The 24,209-nt window shown below is 29.9% G+C and overlaps 1 protein-coding gene across 5 annotated transcripts in view; it reads left to right on the top strand.

Annotated features, from left to right (window-relative positions):
- Positions 1-356: 356 nt before the first annotated feature.
- The window catches only part of LOC140060266 (prospero homeobox protein 1-like), a 34,443-nt gene continuing 10,590 nt past the window's right edge, over positions 357-24,209 (top strand). For 2 of the 5 annotated variants that reach the window (XM_072106404.1, XM_072106399.1), the window contains exons 1-3: positions 357-871; positions 3,359-3,465; positions 20,377-21,803. In XM_072106404.1, coding sequence (XP_071962505.1) covers positions 20,506-21,803 — 1,298 coding nt within the window. In that variant the 5' untranslated portion in view covers positions 357-871; positions 3,359-3,465; positions 20,377-20,505. Of the gene's footprint in view, positions 872-3,358; positions 3,466-13,605; positions 13,625-16,685; positions 17,024-19,778; positions 20,049-20,376; positions 21,804-24,209 lie in introns of those variants that run through there. The other 3 variants (XM_072106403.1, XM_072106400.1, XM_072106401.1) reach the window with 3 other exon arrangements.

The raw sequence follows: 24,209 nt of genomic DNA, 5'->3' as shown, positions 1-24,209 counted from the left end.
AATTTTATTTCCTGGAAAATGCGATTAGATTTAATCCATAGCAAAATAAAATCGTACTTCATTATTGCACTGATATAAAAAATATCTTTTTATGTTCCGAAAAATGTCATATTTTTGTTTATATCATTGCTAGCAAAGTTATCATATTTTATAGTTTATTTTACACTTGCCATTTGGAGTATTAAATATGATGACGATGTTTCGGATATGTTAACCTATCCGCTGGGAATACTTGCCGTATCAAACCGAGCTGTGTGCCGAAAACAGTAACTTGGAGATGAAGTGGTAATATTACACACAGCCTCAGTTTTGAGATACTGTAAAAGCAATTTACACTCATTAACGCACATGTCTTCACCTTAGGGATCTGAATAAAACAAGACGAGTTAATGTAACACTATCAAGCTATATGTAAGTCTACTTAAGTGGGTTGAATCAATTACAGTCTTAAACGATTAGTAGGCTATCCAATTTTATATCAAAAAGCAGTACTCCAGTCTCGTGGAATAATTATGTAAAAAAAACTTATTTTTGTGTTTATTCGAGTGTCATCTTCAGTGATGTTCGCACCTATATGAGGTCGTGCGTAACAAGAGTTATCTCAGTTGTTGCGAAGGTTCCGTGCAAAAGACACGCTTGAGAGGAAAAGTTGCATAACGCTAGGGACTTGATATGAATCACGTATTATTATAATTCAAATATATTATTAGTCAAGTGTTGTCATTAACGTTATTGAGTGATCACTTTTGAACGATTTCACACATTCCTTGTGTTAGGAGTTGCGCTAACGGAAGTCTCCTTCAAGAATATTGTTTGTAGGTGAGATGCTCAGTTCTTCCAGTCTTCTTCTAAATACAGGGATACATTTTTGGTGAGTTTAAATTTGTATTTACTGTTCTGTTCTATTTTTTTTTTTCAATCTTTGTTTAATTTATACATTTTTCTATTTAGGTATTCTAGATTACTATGAATTATTGACAAATGAATACCTTTTAAAAATTATTTTACAGTACTTTATAATTATTTTTCTCTAATAATTTAAAGAATGAAATACATGTACCATATATTAAGTAATTAGTACTGTATTATTTTAAAGCCACAAAACAGTGTAAATTTTATTTAAATGAATGAATTTGTTTATTTTGTTAGTACTTGTAACACACCTATTAAATTCATATAATTTGTATTCAATTTATTAAAAATAATTTAATTTTTGCTTTTTTTTCTTTAAATGAAACCATTTTAATATTATCATTTATTGTACAGGTATTATTTGGGTTTTCTTCAATAAGAATAATAATTCTTCTTGTATATTTTTTATTTAAATACAGTACAATGCAATATTGTACTCTCTATTATTTTTTCCGAAATAAAAGTTGAAATAAAATGAATGAAATACATACTTTAAATACATATACAGTTATTTAATATAATTTATATTATTACATTTATCAAATTGATAATTTGTAGTTAAACATTTCAATTTTTGTATTTATATTTTGTATTTGATGCATTTTTAGTTATAATTATTTATTTATTTTTTAGGATATCTTTCTTGTACTTTCTCTATTAGTAATTATGAGTTATTGACATATTAGAAAATATTAATTACACTTCTTAATATTGTATACTTTACTTTTTAACTTGAATGTTAATTTGTCTTTAAAAAATTTCATAGTAAATATACATACAAACAATTCTTATTTTAATACTAAAATATCTACATATAGAAATTAACATAATAATAATAATAATAATAATTTATTGGAAACTTCACTTTTACAACAGTGGCACACTTTGATGATAAAGATGCGTCCAAGTAATAACTTAAAATGAAATAAAATAAATGTTGTGTGAAATAAAGCATACAAGAATAAACAAAATAACATATTAAAATACCGATACAGTAACAAACATTCAATCCATGTAATTTTTATTAAATCTATCAAATTATAATTTGATTTGCTTTTTATTAAATATTGTATTAATTTGCTCAATATTGTTTTATTTCTATGCCACTTCACTTTGAATAGACATTTCCATTAGCTTGTGCATGATTAGTTTTCTAATTAAATAAGTAAATAAACGTATCATCGTATGTGTACAGTGTAAACGCAATAAAGATGTCGGTATAGACGCAACTGTTTAGGTAAAACACATACGCAAAACAAACAATATCTATATAATTAGAATAATTATTTTTATGACCAGAACATCTCTACACTATTAATTTTAACCATGTAATATACAATAATTTATTGGTAAATGCACTTTTTTTTATCAGTTGCACATTTGAATGTGTGGTGTTAAAAAACATACTTTAGCAATGCAAAATATAGTCACTGGCTGGTTTGTGTATACTTAAAATGTATATTATCATTAGGTTTAAAGGGAAAATAACAATTATTGGCTATATTTAAGCATTTTATTTATATATACATCTTCCTTTAAATACAATTTATGGAATGATATTACTTCTTTAATATTGAATTGAATACATTAAAAAAAACATTGATTTACATGGCAATTTGAAGTTAAGATGTATTGTCCCCAAAAAACATGAAAAATTAAGATTATTTAAATCATAAATATAACCTTGAATAGGTTATTTTGTAGTTTTAATAAAGTTAATCCCTTCTGTAAAAAAAATAAAAAATGTTTTTCTCATATAAAATGACAGTGGTCAAATTCAATCAAAAATTTGATTATTTTTTTAAAGTTTTTTTTCCATTCAATTTTTCAAAGTGGATATTCTATAATGTGACATTAAAATGGCATATTTAACAACAACAATTATTTTTTCAGGGGACAATACATCCTTAAATAAAAATGTTCTATATCAAAACAGTCACTCCTTGTTATTGCTTTTTTTGGATATAGTTTATTCAGAATTCTCAACCATATTTAGACAAGCTGTTTCTTACTTTCCTTCTCAATATTATATTGATTGCGCTCTGAAACAGTGGCATTCAAAAACAATATGGAATATGGAAGTAGATGACAACTTGCAACTAATGTATTAATTACATGTTTATAATAGTTTGAAGGCTTTGTTAATGAATACAACAGAGCAAAGACTGAGGCAATATTTGATGATACCAAGTCATCACCATATGGAAGGAAGAAAAGATCTCCTCAGATGGTCGTTCAATTATTTTAAGAACAATAATGGGAGGTCTATCTCTCTGAATCCCTAATTAGATGTTGATATTAAAAATAAACGTTTAGAGTCAATAAGAAACGATTGTATCGCCAAGATGTTACTCTGAAGTGATAACGAAAACATTGCCGCACTTGTAACAGCTGGTGAATATGCAAATAACCAGACACAGTACAAATATTCTTATCTCCTTTATAGTTTTTGAAGAACCTACAGTTGTGACTTGCTGCTGTATATTGGCGGGCACAAGAAGCTCACGGAAAAACCTGTTGACGAGGAACAAAAGGGGACAGTCTTTGACACAGGTAAGGACCCATTGTTTGGTTAAGCATCTTCTCTGAGATTAAGTCTGAAGAGATTTAAACAGATTTTATGTCCATTGTCTGAAATGGACAATAGCAAGTTGTAAGTAAGTTCACCTTAAAAGATAATGAATTGTATGGCATAGTAAAACAAACCTTGACTGTTAAGTTTATATAATTTAAATTAGATATATATAGTAATATCAAGGGTAACTGTTGGTAAAAATACTTATATTATTGCTTCATGGTATAATTTAGCTCATTTCAGGATAAGTTATGAAATGTTCCTATGTGTAATTTTTTTGTTTCTAGATTTTCTAGATAGATATATAAATTTCAAGATATGAAACATTAACTACAAAACCAATTCAGCAGCAAAAAATTTTATTTTTATTTATGAAAAGAAATCATATACTTTGTTATTAGGAAAACAATATTTTAAAGTTAAAATATTAAATTAAATATTTATTAATAGTAAAGTTAATATTATCATAGTACTCTCTGAATTAACAATAATAAAAACCTAATATATTCTGGAATTTCATTAGTCTTAATTTCTTTTCTTTGGTTTATTCCATTTTGCCTTTAGTCAATAGCTCAAAGGAACAATATATAGACTTTAGTTACAGATTTATTGCTCATGGGTTCCCTTGAAGTCATTGTGTCATTATTAATGCCCTAACGTACTAGACCTTTGATAAGATTAAAATCTTATTCGGTAAGAAGTGTCCACAGGACTTTGGACTTGGTGTTAAGGTGTCGCACACATCACCACCCACATTCAAGTGGCTTAAAAAAATAACACTTTATTTTTCTAAATTTAATTATACATCTCATTTATTATTGCTGGGTAATTTAGAGTGAGATATAAACATAAGATAAAGGATTAAAATGTACAGTTATTTAAAAATATTGATGAACATAAAAATCTTTTAAAAAGTACCACTAAAAAGATTTTAAAAGTGGAATACAATAAAAGAAATTTTTAAATAGCACGTTAAATTATACTAAAAGTCATTCTAACATGAAAGAACACACACCAAAAAAAAAATTACCCAACAGCTACCTTTACTAGGAAGTAATTGGAGTTTTAATAATAAGAATATATTCGGTTCCCAATTGTTATCTAAATATATATTTAGTAAAGGAAGTAATTGTGATATAATACCGTAGTGGATTGCTATAGCCTTGTATTTAAAGGTTTCACGATTCAACACCTTAATTTTTTAGTTTTAAAGACTGCATTGCCAGTTGAAGAAATCATCATAAAAAATTTTTAATCTGAAAAAAATGATTTCTGAAGGTACTGTAGAAGCCCTCTTGAGACATCCCTAAAAAAACACTTTGTTGTGAAACAAGACGAAATGTCGCGTAATAAAGCTCTGTCTACACTATCAAACTTTATGTGACATTTCTCTACTCAAAAGCTGTTATTAAAAATAAAACGGTTTTGTTTATTTTTACATTAAATGTAGTATTTTATCCTGGATTATTATTGGAATTTCTGACTCTTCCCAAGGTTAAAAATAGTAAAACAACAAAAACATTTCCACAATTGAAGGTTATACTTTCTAAATGTCATGATCATCATCGTCATTATTACTAGATCATTTATACCTACTGTATATTTTACTGATAAAAATAAGATGATGTCTCTCAATTATAATATGAAGGGTCATACATAGGTACAGCGTGGATACAATCATTTTGATGGAGCGGGGTGGGTGGAAAGTTGGCCAATATATTACACCCAGTCCAAAGCCTATTTTAAAAACTTTTACCCAGCCTAATTTTTGTGGGTATACCTATTTTATTTGTTTGTAAGCAACACTGTTGACACCCAATCCTAGAATCTGATTTCAACAATGGATCTACCATAAGGAATTTGGTGGTTGGGGGAGGTGAGAGGGGGGGGGGGGGGGGGTTGGAAGATGATCATATTGGAACATGGGATTAAACTCAATCATATACAGTATATGAAAGTCCTATATGGTTAATGCTGAATATTCTTGCGACAACATACAAAGTATTGACAGAATTTTTTCGAAGAATATCTTGGAACCCATTGATACTGTACTTATGTGTAGATTGTGAATGGACAACCTGACTTACAAAAAAGTAAATAGACAAAATATGTCTTTGCAGACACACAGATGAAAGAACTGATTAAAAAACATGGAAGTAAAAGTAACTAGTTATTAAATTCTTTAAGTTAGTTTAGTACAGTGTTTGTTGAATAATTACATTGTCTTTCTTTTCTCATTATTTGTTTTGTTTCTTATTTCATAGCAAATGCACACTTGACTATCTATTGCAACACAAATAGTCTATTATTTGAGTTCCTTTTCAGTGTCATTAGTATTGTTAAACATACAATGTTATCTCTCAAAGAATATAAAAATCTCATTGCAAATTTAAATTGAAGTTGCTAGTTCTACTTTTGATGGTTTTATTCAGGCCTGTTGGAAATTGCAGGTGTGCCTATAGTGCTCCTAGAAACATTCATTTGCTCTGTGTGTTGTTATATTGGTGTGTAGAAGTTTATAAAATGAAAGTGTGCTGTAAAGCCTGGTTTCCATAAAATCGCTACACCGTTTCCATTGAAATCGCTACACGCGCAGATGTCACCGACGCGCATCGGGGAGGTCTCCCCGATTCATCGCAGACAAATCGGCAAAGTTCAACCATGTTCAACTTTGCTGATTTTGTCGGCGATGAGTCGTATACGCGTGTACCAAAAAATATTTAGCGCTCGCGTACTAGATCCCCGATAAATTCCAGCGTTTCCATAGAATCGCTACGCTCTGTCGGCGACAGCAGTCGGCGACACGGTGTAGCGATTTTATGGAAACCAGGCTTAAATGAAATTCCTACTCTGTATACACTATCAAACTTTATGTAACAAAAAAAATGTGATGTGCCCATATATGGACACGATGATGTCATATAACTACCATATCTCGGCTTCTCACTACCATATTTGGGCACATCACACTTTTTTTGTCAAGCTAGTTTGTTAGTGTAGACAGAGCTTTACAGACATGTTACGTTACATGTTAAGTGTGTGATCGCACTCTCATGACTTTAAAACCCTGTTTATGTAAGCATACGTTGTGATTACTGGGTTTTAGGTTTAAATCTGCTTTACTTCCAATCAGCTGAATCGTTCCCCAATCCTGTTTCTCTTTGCAATTTCATTTCATCACCACCAAAGATGATCTTTCTAGCCTTTTATTATAAGCTAAACAGCTGAATACTGGCCCCGTCCTTGAGGCTAACTTATCGTGAGTAAGAACTTCCAATGAAATTCAGGTATATAGTTAGTCATTTTACTTCTCAAGACAAGCGTTTTTATTAAACTTTTGACAGAAAGGAAATGTTGGATACCACATGCTGAATTTAGTAGGCCGGGGGGTTCTTTAATAACTTTAGTCCCAAGGTCTGAGGAGCAGGCTTAGGGAAATGATATCAGAAAAAAATTATCCCAGTAATGACTGATTTATTTGGCACCCTTTCCTGAAGAACTGAATCCAAGGTTGTTCTAATTGGTTCACACAAAAAAACTTTTGCAAGTTTGATATCATCTTGATAATATCATTTTTAAGAGACACATGTTTGAAATTGGCAACAACATTATATAAATAAAACAACAATTTAAAATAATGACAAGTTGTTTTTTTTTTAATAAAAAGATGTTTTTCTGATAGAATTAACAAAAATATAAAGACACAGCGTGGGGGCATGAGGTTTTTATCATTACATACTTTCCTCTCGGCTTACTGTAGGTCCTCCTAAATTTTGCAAAATACAATTTGAAAGATAGAACATTAGTTTAGAAAAATGAAAAAAAAAAACAATTTTAATAAAAATATATTCAGGAAAATATAAAGACACAGCCTTGGGGACCTGAGGTTTTTATCATTGCATACTTTGACGGATAAACTATTTCCACTCAGCTAGACCCTTCTAAATTTAGAAAAATACAATTTTAAAGATAGAGCATTAGGTTTAAAGTTCAGTACATTTTAAGCCCTGGGATCCACCACATGGAAGTTTACGGTGCAAAACAGAAACATGTAAACAGAAACTTTTAAATGGTTAATAATTGGACGATCATGCCCCGCCCCCAATCATGTTGTGAACCAATCAAAATCATTTTCATACTTCATCATCTCATACATATTTCCTATTCAGACCGCAGTGTAATATATACAAATAATACAGAGGCAGAACTTTCATAGATTTTAATATTTTCTATTTATGTTTAAAAGCATGTGTTATCATCATCATGTGATCATAGAAATTATATATAATATGATATACTGTAACTATTATAACATTGAGAGGAAATTATTAATTGACATGTCCATGTGGTATAAGGCCAGGCTTTAAACAGAAATCATATTTGAATATAATATATATTTTGATTTGTAACTATTTTGGAAAATCTGTCTTATTTTGCCGCTGGGCAGTAAAATTGTAAATGGCATTAGCAAGGTCACAAGTCATTTAAAATTGTGTCATATTTGGTTGTTTTTTTTTTATATATATTTTAGTTTATTGACTTATGCCTACAGTAGTTTATTATAGTAAACAAGGAATTTTGTATCTCATAAAATCACTGTTAAAAAGATTTGTAGAGGAATTAATGGTATAGTACAATATAACCCTCCTTCAAGGGACAATCCAAAAGACACTTTCCTGTTAAAACAACAAGGGGCAATAAATGAACACTAACAGCCAATGATACTCCTATTAAGGGGACGTTTTGTTTCAACATGTTCAATCCTTTTATGTATTTATTCAATCTTTTTAGTTACATTTAATCGTCGACATCACTGATAACCAGGCCTATATGTGTTTATTCCTATAGTTTTATTAATCAAATATTATTATGTAATCTCGATATCTGTGATTGTTAAAAAGCTTTTGATAATTTCCTGTTTCATAATTAATAAGGTTATAGGCAATGTGTTTATGATACAATGTATCAATTAGCAAAGTATTCCTGATAGTATTACATTTTTTTATTCATTGGATATGTATAAAAAATCTTATACAATAAACGACGACTCCTTCCCTACCACTGTTCAGGTAACACTCCAATTAAGGGCCCCTATTCAGAGGGAGAAAACATTTTTTAACACTGCATCCTATTAAAGGGACACTTTGCATGATAACTAAGGAGTTCCCTTAATAGGGATTCTACTGTATTTTATTGAACTGTTATAGGTAGTATAAATTAAAAGGGTAATTACATAAAAATTAAAGCTGTGTGCAACACCAACAGGTTCTGAATCTCAGTTTAAATTTTCAATACATAAAACAAATAGCGAAAAAATAAAATAAAACTGAAATACCATTATTTCCGAAACTCAACCTTCAAATAAATGGTTTTTTAAACAAATATGGCTAAAGTAAATCCAGGAAATAAGAAGGTATATATTTCAAAACGCAATTTCTGAAGTATTTTTACAATTTTCCGCATTAATAGTGAGCATACACAAAAAGAACTTGGCAGTGAGGATGACGTATTGTTACTCGTGGGTTGTTTACAAAATGACCTTTCAAGAAGGTATTATGTTTACCCTGATTTCTTAAGCCTTTTTTGTATCTAATCATTCATGGTTGACACGCAAACCAATTCCTATGCTTTTGTGCACAAAATTCCTCTCTTCACTATTCAAGAAGATTGTAGTTTCCTTATAGCACGCAAATCTTTACAATTTGCTGTTCTGCATAGGTGCTGCTATTCTTGTTGGAATGTAGGGGTTTTTATTGGAAATTAAGATATGAAATCTGCTTCAGTTATTGTACAATAGTTCCAGAACACTGAGTCTATTTCAATGTCATCTCTTATGTTTAAAGTGGTTTTAGTTTTGTTATTAGTGGTTGAAAGTATTACTGTATAAAATGTTGTGATTTTGTTCCTGAAGCAACATTTCCAAATTTCTTTTTTTTAATTTAAATTGAAAAAAGGGCTTTTTTCCAACAAAATGAATCCCTTTTATAATTTTCCTTTTATTTTTTTCAATTATAATTCTTTCTTTATTTGTAAAGCGCTAATATTGAATTTTAAATAAAAAGCTAGTACTCTGTATGTAATAGATATCTAAATAGCATAAGAAAAGCATAGGTTTGAGACATGTCTGTGTCATATTTTGTTGTCTCATTGTCCTTCAGATGGAATGTAAGGCTGTTGGTCCTGGGTACATAAAATACATACATGTACACAATAAAGAAATTGATACACTATTCAAAATGAGTTGATCGTGATACTGAGGAGTTGTACTGTGACTATAGCTCGATACTATCAAACTTTATGTGACAAAAAATGTGATGTGGCCATATATGGACATGATGATGTCATATCACTACCATATTTGTGCACACTTTTTTGTCAAACTAGTTTGATAGTGTAGACAGAACTTTACAGTGAGTATACCAAGGGTCCGTAAAAGGCATAATCAAAGTTAAAAGCTGAGGACAATTATTATTAATACATTTACAGATGACAGGATATCTGCTTATACCAACCAGAAGATTTTTTCATTCTCACATATCTCGTCTTTTTCATATTTCATCTTTACACAATCTCACCTTTCCATAACATGAGAAAGAACACAGCTTTGGCAGCTTGCCTATTCAATTGTTATTCAATTTCTCCTTATGGTGCGAAGGTATATCTCGCAAGGTATTATTCTTCTGTTATGAAATCGTGAAATGTATATTGATTACATTGATTCGGTTGCATCTGTGCGCCAACCTTGGGTAATCCTTATCTAAATTTACACCATACACAAAGCTCTAGTTTTCAGCTTCAGTGATTACTCCTAGGCTCACCTACAATTCTGATTTCTTTCGGATTGTTTCCATTTTATCATCTCAATATCAGTTTTACCTAGTGGTTCTGTAGGTTTTTGGTTAACAGGCTTGCTTATCAATCACAAAGTTCGGGTTTGAGTCAGTATTATCATTGAATTCACGTTTAAATACAGATCTATGGTTTTGGTTATAGTAAATTAGACTTATTAACCCTACCACCGAAACAAAACGATTAAGTACCATAATGATTTGAAGAGAAACGCCTATATTTGTTAGTATAATTGCATTTATTGTTATCTTCTCAATAAGTATATTTTTTACAGCAGGATATATATCGTGTGTTGGGAGGGTTTTTCGTCTGTTCTCAAACTTAATTTCATTTTCATAGCATGGTCACACTCTAGTCAGATGATGCAGTTTTACTGATAGATCCTTATTTACTGCTACTGTACTGTGACATCACAATATCTGTATAAAGTGTTTGTTTTGTTATTTTCATTTCTAATTATACCAATGTTTGTCCTAGGAGCCTCAAGAAGTCCAGATGACCACATACTGTACATGCCAACAGGACATACAGTAGTTGACTGTTTCTTGCCTAAAAATAATTATTTTAAAATATTGTTATTACATAGTTTTTTAGACGATTCACTGAAAAATTTCAGGTAAAATTGTTTTATTGTAATTTAGTTGTTATTTCTATAATATCTTTTATCTTTATATCTATTATATTCATTTGTATGTATTCATCATTTATTATTCAAATATAAAATTTATTAATAAATTAAAAAATTATTTTTCTTTGAAATGTTTAAATTTTTGAAAGTATTAAAATTAAAAATATAAAAAACATAATCTATATAATCTTTATCCCATATTTTGTAAATTATTGAAGACTTCGTGGCAACCCATTACATAATTTTAAAAGTTTTATAAACACTTGGTTTAAGCAATCAACTTTGGGAAGAATTCTATATGCATTCACATAGTTGCCAGAAAATTAATGATTTAAATTGTCAATAGAATTGACCCATTTCCATGTTAAATACAAGGTCATTATTCAGATACTAGTCATATTTATGTGTGTATGTACATTATGTTATACTTGTTTATAATTATAGTTTAATTTGCTAAATATATTAACCAACCTTTCAAATTATGTGAGTTATATTTAAAAATTAAATAGTATCTCATATATGACATTTTCTGTGAAAATTTGACTGACCAAAACAAGCCAATTTCTGGGACGGTTAAACCGTTTTTAATACTTTAATGTGGTATTACTGGTAAAGATATTAACCCAATATTCAAATTGTGTGAGTGTTATATTTAAAAATTAAATAGTATCTCATATATGATATTTTCTGGGAAAATTTGACTTTGACCAAAACAAACCAATTTCTGGGAAGGTTATTAACCTTTATGGTCCTACTTGCCATCAAAATGCTGAGTATTGTAAAGTCATTCCTTTTTAAAAAAAATATATGTGAGTAAGAAAGTAAATGTTCTTATAATGTCCATTGTGATACCTTATGCTGAATTTGCTGTATCCGTAAGCCGTACTTAAGAAACAGCTCATACAGAGAGTATTACATCCTGAATCCTGGTATGATGTCTATTTGGCGATCATTTTTGTAGAAATGATATTGTTAAATTTTCTGATGTTGAATTTAAATTAGATCTTATGATTGCTAAATTGATAAATAAATATTATATCCCTAACTTTTATTTACATTTCCTTATAAAGTTAAGTTCAAACTATTAATGAAACAAAAACAATAACAACAAATTCAAAAGGTAACAACATTTTTCATAGGCACGATGGAAATAATTTTAGGTCAATTGAACTTTGCATGTTGGGATAGCAAGGAGCATCTAATGAAGTTTCAGATTTCTTGTTTTTTTTTTTTATATTTGTCTGGTCCGAATCATTATACAGCACCTGTAGAAATGAACTTTTTCTACCTTATGATTTTACTTATGATTTTTGTAAAATATACATGTAAGGGCCAGAGGCCTAGGATTGAAATAAAATCCCCACAAAAAAAGGGAATTGAATGGATTGTTAACATAAGTTTATGTTTACCGGACTTTCAGTTGTGATTTCTTATTATCCTCCTGTAATACTTGTAAGGGGACACATTTGTGACCAAACAAATATAGGGTTGGCTGTAGTGTTGTTAAAGCATTAATATGAAAATGATCAAATATGGGTGTCCAAAAGAGGTTACAAGTCCCAATATTTTGCATTGTTGAACTAATGTAAGAGTTAATTAATTTAATTAATGTTTTAATACCAACTTTATGATAGTTCAGTTCTTATAGGAATATTCCCTTTCATGTCCATGAACTAAACAAATTAATACAACTATTAAAACATAATATATTTTACTAATAAATGTTTGACATTAAATTTATAAATTACTATTTTTGTTGTTAAAGATAAATTAAGTTTTATTACATACATTTTGTTTATTTTATTTTTGTATCTCCATTGAGATCCAACCAACTGATACCCACAGCATTAATGTCATTTTTTGTCAGTAATTTTCCTTTGGATTTATAATACTAAACTAAGTTATTTTTCGCGACATATTTTTATTATTATATTATATTTTTGATCTTGCACTTTCGGTTAATTGAAATATACCTTCCAATTAATAATGCCGAAATATTTTGTGTTCGAGTAGACAGTGTTAATTTAATATCACAGCACACAAGGTTTTAGACAATTGTTTACAAAGACAATCGTACACATATGTCCTTAATCATTTGTTTAATATAGAATTCTAATATCCACCGGCATTCATCACCTTATTCTCTGCCAGTCAGGCATGGCTAACACGTAGCAACAGATGGCCAAGAAGCTGGCGAAGAGGAAACAAAAAATCTTAGTCATTGATTGGTCCTTGAATTCGTGGGCAACTTCACTATGGTTGATTTGGGTTGTACACTCCTTTCAAATAAATCCTTGTATGCTGACCTTAAACAGAGGGAATAATATTTTGGAGCCTACGTAAATTAAATTCCGTAAGCTTCACAATCCGACTCGTGAGTGATCAAAAGTGTTATTTCTATTTATTATCGAGTTTATTACGTAAAAGGTTGTGGTTTAATTCATTTTTATGTCAGAGTTTGTCGATGCAATCCGTACAAGACTATTTCCTATATCCTTGAGGAATCTTAATGTTTGATTCCCCGCCTTCACTTCCTGCAAAATGTCTTTGGGATGGTGGCAGCAGTAAAGGTGAAAATACTAGCGTATTTTTAGTATACTCAGGAAAGTGGGATCACATTGAAGCGAGCCACACTGGACTAAGCGTATTTACAACACTAGGTGAGATAAAATCTTCACTCTCATAATCTGTGCTAATTAATTAATTCCTATCTCGTATTACAACTATTGCTGTAGGCTATCGAGTTTGATAACTAAACGGAACTTTTATGATAATCAATGTTTCCTTAAGTATATCTGGCATATTTAATTTTTGTTTTCTTTTTTATGGTGAAAACTTACTAAAACTTTTTGTAATTTAGCTTATAGTCTTAATACTTATGCACAGAAATATTAAATTTCTGTGCATTAAATTATTTGCTTTTTCATAACTTTATTTTAGATTTACTTTTGCATATATACTGTATCAAACAACAGATTGAGCAATTTAATAAATAAAAGTATTATTTAATTATTGCCATGTTTAATTAGTATTTAATTAATAAACATTTAATTAATTATTATTTAATAATAATTAATAATAAACAATGTATATTTTTACACATTTTTTTTATAAGCTGAATATATTTTTTTATGTATTTCAATAACAGACTGTTATGATAATAATAACGATACTGTTAATATTTACACAAATAATTTTTTTTTCTGTTTTATACTATACTACAGAAATCAATGCTTTGCACGGTAAGCTCTCATTTGGGAGCTTCAGTGCTAGAGAACGGAGCAGAGAAAATTGTTTCTTTATTTTTTTTGGGCAATTTAGTCTTGATATTTCATGGACTTTTTTTTGTTTGTGTACAGCACGAAATATTTATTTAATATTTGTAATATAAGTCAAACATTAATATTAACAAAAAACCTAATAACAAATAAACCATCATTTTAATGTACAGTAGTGTGTATTTTATAAGTATAATAATTCGAAAATAAAATGTTTTTTTTACATTGTTTTTTAAATGTCATTTATGGTCTTAACCCAATGATTCTACTTTTAATTCAACTTTCATATTCTATATAAATAGTAATTTCAAGACTACATACACATTAAGAAAGAGAGTGAAAGTATTATATATTGATGTTCATAAACGCAAGGGGGTTATTATCATTAGCCATTGTTTATTCTGCAATCTCAATCTCAGAATTTTCAAAACTTTCCAGAAGATATAGTTCTCATTTCTTCTAAATAGAATATTAGCATTAGAAATATAAATATGGCATTGTCCAGTATCATAGTCAAATTCCATGACATAGCATCACATGTGTGTCACATGCGATGCTCATTAAGATTAGGATAACATTAACAACATTGATCTAGCCTACTGTATGATACATGTTTCATCACAGAAATTGTCTATGATACAAGAACATTCTTATATGCAGTTACAGAGAATTAAAATATCAATTAATCAGTTTCATTGCCAAATATCTCAATTTAATATTTTATCAATTATACTTTCATCATCTCCAATGTCCAAAAATTGTATTTTTTTAAGTAAAGAAAAAGATTTTAGTATATCAATTAATTGTCTTTGCCCCTTCAGCGGAAGTACTCTCACAAAATGTCTACAGCCCTAAGGGTATACATGGTGTAAGGCACCAATGCCATCCATGCCCCAAATGTATTCTAGCAAATCCAATGTTTCCTTTTTAATGTTTAAGCCAAAGGATTGTTTTAATCAAATAATGTTTTACATTGTACTTGACCCTTTCAGTGACCCTTCTATTTTTAGTCAAATTATTCCCGCATTTCTAAACTTTTATACTGCACTTTGATTTTATCCTTGGCGGAGGATTTTTTAAAATCCAACATTTCCATTTTTATGTCGATTTCAACCCATTGTTCTAAGACGGTACCCCTCTCCCACTGGTACAACATAGAAACAAATAATCATTAAAAAGTATCATTTAATGTCACTTTTGACACCAGAACACGGGAGGATGTGCTGGCGTTGCTATGACTAGCCATGTACGTCGTAACAGGTGCCTCTATCCAACATAATTATTCCAAGATCTAAATTCATATTATGTCATCATTATAATTTGAAAAATGACCTTAGAATCCACAATTAGTTCCAACTCGACCTAATTATCAAGGTTTTCATTTGTATAAGAATCAAAATGTAAATTCCGACCCTGACATGAAACTGAAATTAATAAAGATCTATCTCAGAAAAATTGTTTTTAATTGGTAACTCATTAAACTAACAAGTAAATTGAGATTAATTACGGTAGCATTGTTACGTACAGTAAGTTTATACCAGTAAGATTGGAAAGAATCTTAACTTGATAAATATTGGGTTAAGTATCTAGTAACCAACACCTGGTTATAATAATTGGTTTCTTATTTGATATTGATATCATAATTATACGTAAATTAGTATCTTTAATAATTAAGTGAAACTCATGTTTTGCTCTGTCAATATTTGTTTCTTCTGTTTTAGTATCAGTTGCGTGAGAAGCCATTCCATAATTACGTCTTCAATTACAGCTTTATTCTCTGAATTTAAATTTAATTGAGTAATAATAATAATACTAATAAAAGTGTTTCTCTTTATAAAGATAATGTTATCATTTCTCAAGAACTACTACTTAAGTGGGTTTTTATTTTCTCTTTTCTTTCACTTCAATTTGTAAACTTATCGGTAAATTTCCATTCTTTCAATGGCTGTTACTTTATTGTTTTGATTTAGCTTTTTGCTTTGTTTTATTCGTCATTGAGATCCCGCCAGCGATACCCACAGCATTGTCATTTTTTTCCAGTACTTTGCCTTTGAATACACATTTACAGTACAGTATATTCATTTTTTATATAATTTTTTAGGCTGCTTTACTTTATCGTTTTGATTTAGCTTTTTGCTTATTTTATTTTGTATCTCGATTGAGATCCCGCCACTACAGCATTGTCATTTTTCAGTAATTTGCCTAGTTTCATTTTTTTTTATATATGTATATATTAAAGATTGAGTATTCTTTTTGTTAGTATTTAGTTTTCTTAGTCCTAAATAAATACATTACTAATTAGCAGAACCAGTTGAATATTATATCTTTCTATTGTTGTGTCTCCTTTCTAAATTTATTTTATGAGTCTAAAATTATTATCTTAGCCTCTGTTCCGATTGGTTAAACCCGGGTTTCTTACCAAGCTATTAAGCCTAAATTGAAAGTAACTTTTTGACTGTTTAAGAGGCCTAAATCACCGATTTATTTCACAAAAAGCTTTGGAATTCTATTATTTTGTTAAGTAGCGAATTGTTGTACTTATACCAGCATGAATTCGGGAAATCTTCTGTACAACTACTTAATAATCAAAAATCAATCATGCAGTTTGAAATATTTAGTTTATTAACATAATGATGGTATGAAGAAGCCAGAACAAACAATTGATGGATTTTAAATGCTAAGTGAGTGAAAACACTACACATATTCTTCTTTACTTGGTGTTCTGCTTTTAGGGAAGTTAGGCTGCTCTTTTCGAGGCTGTGAGTTTATCATTTATTAAAGGTATTTGTTTTCAATTTTCACTTATTGATTAAGCACAGTAAAAACTCCTATTATGGGGACACCCTCTGGATCTAACAAACTGTCCCGTTAATTAATAAAGATGTTCTGTGAATATTTGGTTGGCAGTAGTGTGCAGTATAAACATAATATTCACCCTCGTTCGTTTCACAAGACTTACTGATTAGGTGTGTCCCAAAGAAGTGGTTCTACTACTGTATATATTAATTTATTTTCATTTATTAAGAAAAAATTATAATTGTATTTAAAGATTTTTTTTAAATTAATATTATTTTGAGGGCATTTTTATTATCTAAATAGTACTTAAATTTAATTTAAAGTAATATTAAAATATGTTTGTATTGCAATTTTTTGTTTTGTCATGTGAAAACAAATTTTTGTTATAAGAAATTAATTTAAATGGTATAGTTTATTTATAGATTGTTGTATTAGACCTAGTGTACTTTCTTTTATATTTACAAAGTACTTTTAATCAATTTAAACTCTGAGATCTGAATTTAGAAGTAACAAGTTGTTTCATTTAACTTAAATGTGCACAGACTATTAGGGCTAAGTCTTATGTTAGTATAGGATTTGCCTGAATATGAGGTGTAACAAAATAGAGTAAATGGATAAAAATTTAACAAAGAAGAAATGTGCTGTGTACATTTTGTATGCTTTTATTCAGGATAAGGACCTATGACATTTACACCACAATTAAACAGTACAGTTGATACTACCATACATTGTACTGTACTGTACATGGTACTTGTGAGTCAAAGTGTACCACTACTAGGATTTGAACCTATGATACTGGTCAACCCATTTAACCACAAAGTATATATGTATAGATATTAACATTCATAAAAAAATATAGGCCATAAAGAAAATACCATAGTACACTTGACGTGGGACTCGAACCTATGATACTAGAATGTACGGCAACCAGTTTAAACATAAAGTATAGATATAGGCCTAATCCATACGGAATACAATATGGCTGTATAACGAATATACCATAATCTGAACTATTGTAGGATTTGAACTATTGTAGGATTTGAACCTATGACACCAGAAAGTTAAAACAACCCACTTAACCATAAAGTGTATAACAGTATTATAGATGTAGCTATAAAGGATAGAGTACGCTTGCCCTTGTGAGTCAAAGTGTATCCAATCTTAACAGTACACAGTGGACTTTAAGTGCCGTCCAAAGTTCAAAATACACCAAGCTTTATTGACTCATTTGTTTTTTGATCAAGTCAAAAGCCAATCCTTTCTTTTCTAAGAGGTACTGAGCCGCCGACAATGTTACAATCTTGGTGAGTTCTTTCTTCGTGTTACTATTGTGATCTCTTTTCGCTTCTAATCTCAATGACTTTTACCCTTGGTGGTGTTTTCACCCATTGTACCTCACCAAAATCTTAAGGCCGCTATTTATGTTCTTAAATAAAGACATGATTTTAATAGTAACTAAGATTGAATAAGTGCATACGTGACTTTGTTGATTTCCTCAAAGATAGTTAGTCCAAAGGGGGTGTATTTAGGGTACAGCATCTTTGGACTTTGGTTTCTCTTTGTTAATCATTTTACACCTCAGCCATTATTCTCACGTAGCTATAGTCTTGTCTTAACACCGGCTGTTAGTCCGTCACGGCTTGCTGAGGAATTAGGAAAAAAGGAAATTGGACACAAGGTATTTAGATCTTTATTCTTGTATTGTTCTTTAAGGACATTGTAAATAAAAGAGACTATCAAACATATTGGAGATTTATAATCAACAGGTACTTACAAATCACAGCTAAGCCAAGATGGTATCAGCAGACAGTGAATTATATCTGAACAATAGATATTTTCTTATTTCTTTCTTAGAATTATTCTAAAGGAAACACAAATGTGTCAAGGAAATCCTGAAATTATTTGTTTGTAGTTGGTTTAATACTCTTGTTGTCTTTTTTGTAACTCTAAGCATCTTATAATTTTCTCATATGGTGGTTGGTAATACAGTCATTAGGTAAGGTAATTATTTTTAGTTTTAACTGTACAATATTTTGTTGTTTTTACATTCCCTCAACAGTACTTTGTCATTAATTAATCCTAGCCTTTATTTGTGTGTGGTTAGGTAGTTATTTTAATATTAAATTCTTTTGTAATACCTTTAATTAAAGGATTTAAAGTAGTACTACAAGTATAACTATTTTGTATTCTACTTTGTTATTTCATATTTTTTCATATTTAAGAACATACCATACAACGATATTACCTTTTAACATTAGTATTCAATTAATAGCATTGAATCAGAATTTTTTTTTAATTTAATTTACACAAAGTCAAATTATAGATATTTTATTTCAGAATTTGCTTTAATAAGAATTTGTGACTTAGATTAAACGTTAACAATTAAAAGTTTAATTGGTTATGATTATAAAGAATAATTTATCTTTATATTAAAATATTTAAATTAAATCAAATTTTATTATTTTGCACTCTGTAAGACATGCGTGGGAATTTTACATATTGTCAATATGAAGCTATTAAAAGGCGTACTGTGTATCGACTTTGATTGATATTGTTCAACAGTTGAATAATCTTACTGTGTGTATCGTAGCGTGTAAGTTAGATGAGAATTCACGTATTACATTCTCACTTCAGATGTATTAACACTTGTTTACATTACACGCATTTGTAAATAGTCAACGTATCTGATTGTTTTATCGCTTATTAAAGATTTCTTTATTTTAAGAGGAAAGTAGTCTTGTTATCCAATTACGGTTAATCAATAGAATAAGAAAGGAATCTGTTCCGCACCTTGGGAAGCGAGACAGCTGAGTAGTATGCTTCACAGCTATGCCTTTCAAGTGTATTCAGTCTATTGTTATATTATCCATGAGAGAATCAATAGCCAACCTAGAGTCAGTTTGCTAGTCCGTCATCCCTTCTCACTTCTGTATCTATAAAGCTAGCTTGCTTTCGTTGTGATTTCATATGACTCAGAAACTGTGAGATAATTTTTACCAAGAGCAGACAAGTAAGAATACAGATAGAGTTTAATTAGCATACAACAATAACCTTCTTATGGATTTTGTAACTGACTGGGCTTATATACCTGTATACAGTATATTGTAGGAGCAAACTAAAGAGTTTAAAATTGACTTTAATGCCGTAAGGCGTGTTTATTTTCTAAAGGGGTATTCAACGTCAACTGACTGTGAACCGCACATAAGTACATTATCTTTATTCAGGCTTTTCTCCAAAATTGCATGGTTATTGAGTACATCTTAAAGTTGTATTGAAGCAGTGTAAGCTTTGTGTTTATAATACCAAGGTTAAATATAGACTTTGTGTTTTTCTTTCAGAAACTAGTCAGTATAGTGTATTTGCAACCAAGCAGCACAGACCATTCATTAACAGCAGTCAAGCAGCTATATATGTTCTTTACCATTCAATCTGTGCAATAGAAGAAATCAAGCAGACAACAGAGAAGAATGTCTGATGTGGACGATCAAGTAATAAGGCAGAAACGACGTAGAGTCGACGTAGGCGTGCCGAGAAGTGTTCATTCTCAAAACAAGCTGCACGCTAATGCCATGCTAATGAACGGGAACGGAAGTATGTCCTTAACGTCTTCCGACACGACAGAGGTTCTACGCAAGTTGTTAAAACACGGTCAAAACGTAAGTGAAATGGAACAATCTTTTGGAGATAAATCACACGACGGTTCTTCAATCATGTCACATATTTTAAAAGCAAAAATGCAGGCAGCGAGTCAAAATAACTTAGATATGATGCAACGATCACCATCGTCGGAAGCAACTCACGAGATGGACACAAAAGAAGAGAGTTTGCATAATGGAGGACAATATTCTATAGAAAGACGATGTAATGGAAATCAAAGTCCTATTTATGAAAACACACCAGACAGTGCGGAAGCGAAAAGAGCGCGAGTTGAAAACATCTTGAGCACCATGCGTCAGTCACCTCTGCGTCAAATCCCAGAACCGTCAAACACTCCTCCTTTGGAATCGCGTCGACAAAAACGTAAGCAATCGCAACCTCAACAGCAAAGGGTTTTGGATGAACGTAAACAGACTCGCAGGGAAGAAAGACGTAAGTTGAAAGATCTTTTATATCATCTTCAGCAACAACTAGATATGCTTCAAGAAAAGTATTTTGATCTTTACGAAGATGACAACAGTAGCTTGTCAGATAGCTCTGATGATCTCGATGACATCAGAGAGTCTCCAATTCAAGTGCCTAATCTAAGCAAAAGCTTACAGAAATTAACGGCTGCCAGCCAGAAATCAGGAAAATTCACAGATGCTCTAAAGCAAGAACTAACAAATGTTGTATCAGCAACAGTTGATTCTGTCTTAAGTCAGTTTAAGCCGCCACCGGCATCTGCACCAGAATCACAAAAGTCTTCCAAACAACGAAAGCCAGTTGCAACCCCGAGCCCAGGTAACAACAATAACAATCATTATGAAAGACCGTCACCACCCAGCCATCAGATGCCACTAAAGCCAACTCCGAGAGTTCATCAAGACATTTCCGAACAGATGGAAGCCATCCCTTTGATCGTGCCACATCGTACACGAGTTCGTGATACGAACGTGACAGCGGCAGCTTCTGTCCGACATCGTACCGAGTCAGAGTTTGAAACGCCTCTACCATCGTCTTTGCCAACTAGTGTAGCAATTCCAAACCCGAGCCTCAATCATTCTTTATCAATGGCAATGATGCATAGTGCCATGCCAGAGAGTCGAGATGTTCTAGAAGATATGAGGTAAGGACAACTTTCTATCATTTGTATCAATTACTACTGTTTTATATTTCAGCAAGATTTATAAAACTTTATAAATGCTTAAAAATTTCCAAATAAACTGTTATTATTTTAAACTACACTAAACAATAATCATGAAAATACTATAGATAGATAGAAAATACTGTAAGGTATAAATTAATTGTTAAAATGTACTCAATACTATGGCATGCAATAAGTTGGTATGTTTCAAAACATGTGAAAGTAAAGAAACGTCAATACCAAACAAAACCAAAAGCATATGTTATTCTTTTGAAGTTTTGTAAAGGTATTGTGTTAAGTTACCCAATAGTAAATTAGCTAAATAATCCCCAACACAAAAATGAAGTTCATATTAGAAATTAATTCTTACAATTGTTCATAATTATGATAACATATTTATTTTTAAACACTGGAACTTTTAAGTAGGATTTATGTTGTTTTCGTAACGGTTTATTTAACAAACAAATGGTTATACCTGCAGAGAATTTGTTCTATAAAAAAAAACTAGTGATTCAACAGAACAGATAATTACAATAGTAGACAACAATAAACCTACTTGTTAAAATGTGTAGGTTTTTTTATACCAAACAACAATATACAAATTAAATTTATCCACAGAAAAAAATGATAAAATTATCAATTACTGTATAGGTGTTTAAAAAATACATGAAATTTATTTGAAAATGAATTACTATTTCTTAATACACATGGTTCACGCATAGAGGTATAAAATTAGATTTTTTATTTCTAATTTTATACCTCAATGGTTCACACTAGTACGCAATAGAAATTACGCATCATAAGTAATTTGACCAATCACAATCAACAAATCATCCAAACTTGGATTTGGCAACTTGCTTTGCGTGTATGTCCTTCCGTTGCGCTCTAGTGGGAACTAAAAGCTTTAAGTAAGATTACTATTTAAAAATCAATATTTTAGTTTAAAATATTGATAAATATGATGAGAAATAAGCAGATTTGAAAATAATTTTAGTAGCTATTATTGTTGGATTTATTCATTTGAGTGATTCAACCATGTTTGTCTACCAACTGAGATTAAACCAATCGATATAAGTAAGGCGGACGATTATTGGTAGTCAGTGAGGCGTAAGTTTGGTTGCAAAGCTTGTTTTGAAATAATATGTTTTCTTGTCACATTGGGACGAGTAGCTTAGAGAAAAAAACGATCTGAATCACTTGTTGCCATCCCGACATCTGATCAATTCCCACGTACACACTTTGAATTTACTTTAATGCCTCCACGTAAATGATTTAAATCAGATATATTATTACATTTTTTTAAAATAATTTAAAAATCATTTTCTGTATATAAATGCAATAAAATTTATTGTGTTCATATAATTTTTTTATTATACTATAATTTCGAAAGAAAAGAATTTTGTTTTATAGGTAATATAATTATCTTTAATAGAAATATTAAAATATTATATAGCTAATAAAAACAATGTTTCATTGTCTGAATTACACATAATTCTACAACATGCATATTGTTGAAAATTAAACAAATAATATTTAACTTTTTATGCATAGTTTCAAACAGAAAAAATATCTTGAAATTCTTCAAGTACTTGAAAAGTTAATTTTTTATTAATTTTTTTATTACTTGATTATATTTTTTGGTATTTCTTCCGCTGTACGTTAAACAAAAAAACTAAATGGTATACTAAACCAATTAGCATTTTTCATTTAAGATCGTATATTGTAGTAATATTTTATTTCTTATCAATATTAAGTATAGCCTAAGTGTTTACTTTATGTATAAATGCATGCAGGTATATGCATACTCTACATTAAACTTCCTTATAATATACAATTTTAATAATTAATACAAATATTAGATTTACCTGGTTGCTTTTAAAACAACACTTTGTCTTATATATTGTACTTGTGATTTTATATATTCGGTTTAAACCAGAAAAGATCACTTGTTGAATACACTTTAAATCAAGTTGGTAGTTATACTAAATTATTTATTAATTAAAATAGATATTTAATTTTAACTGATTAGTACTGAGCAAAGCAAAACTGAAGCTTTATATTTATATTTCATTTTATGATTTCAAACATTCAATTTAAACAAGAAAAGAATAAAATGTCAAAAATGTTAGTATAAAAAAAAATTAATGAATCCACCAAATACAAAGTAAAGTAGGGGCCTATAGATTTGATCTTTTATTGTATTTTAACAAATATTAAGGAAATTCATAAGGTCAGATCTGTCATCTATTTGATTGTCAAAAAACGTGTTTGATTGTTCAAAATACTATCATACTTATAGTTTGGGTTTCCCCAAAACTATCTACGATTTCTGTTAAAAGTTATTTAGATGTATGAAAAGTTTTCAAGTGTGTACTTTTGGCATGCCTA

The sequence above is a fragment of the Antedon mediterranea genome, chromosome 10 (assembly GCF_964355755.1).
Source record: "Antedon mediterranea chromosome 10, ecAntMedi1.1, whole genome shotgun sequence".
Lineage (NCBI taxonomy): Eukaryota > Metazoa > Echinodermata > Crinoidea > Comatulida > Antedonidae > Antedon > Antedon mediterranea.
This window is presented reverse-complemented; position numbering and strand designations above follow the sequence as displayed.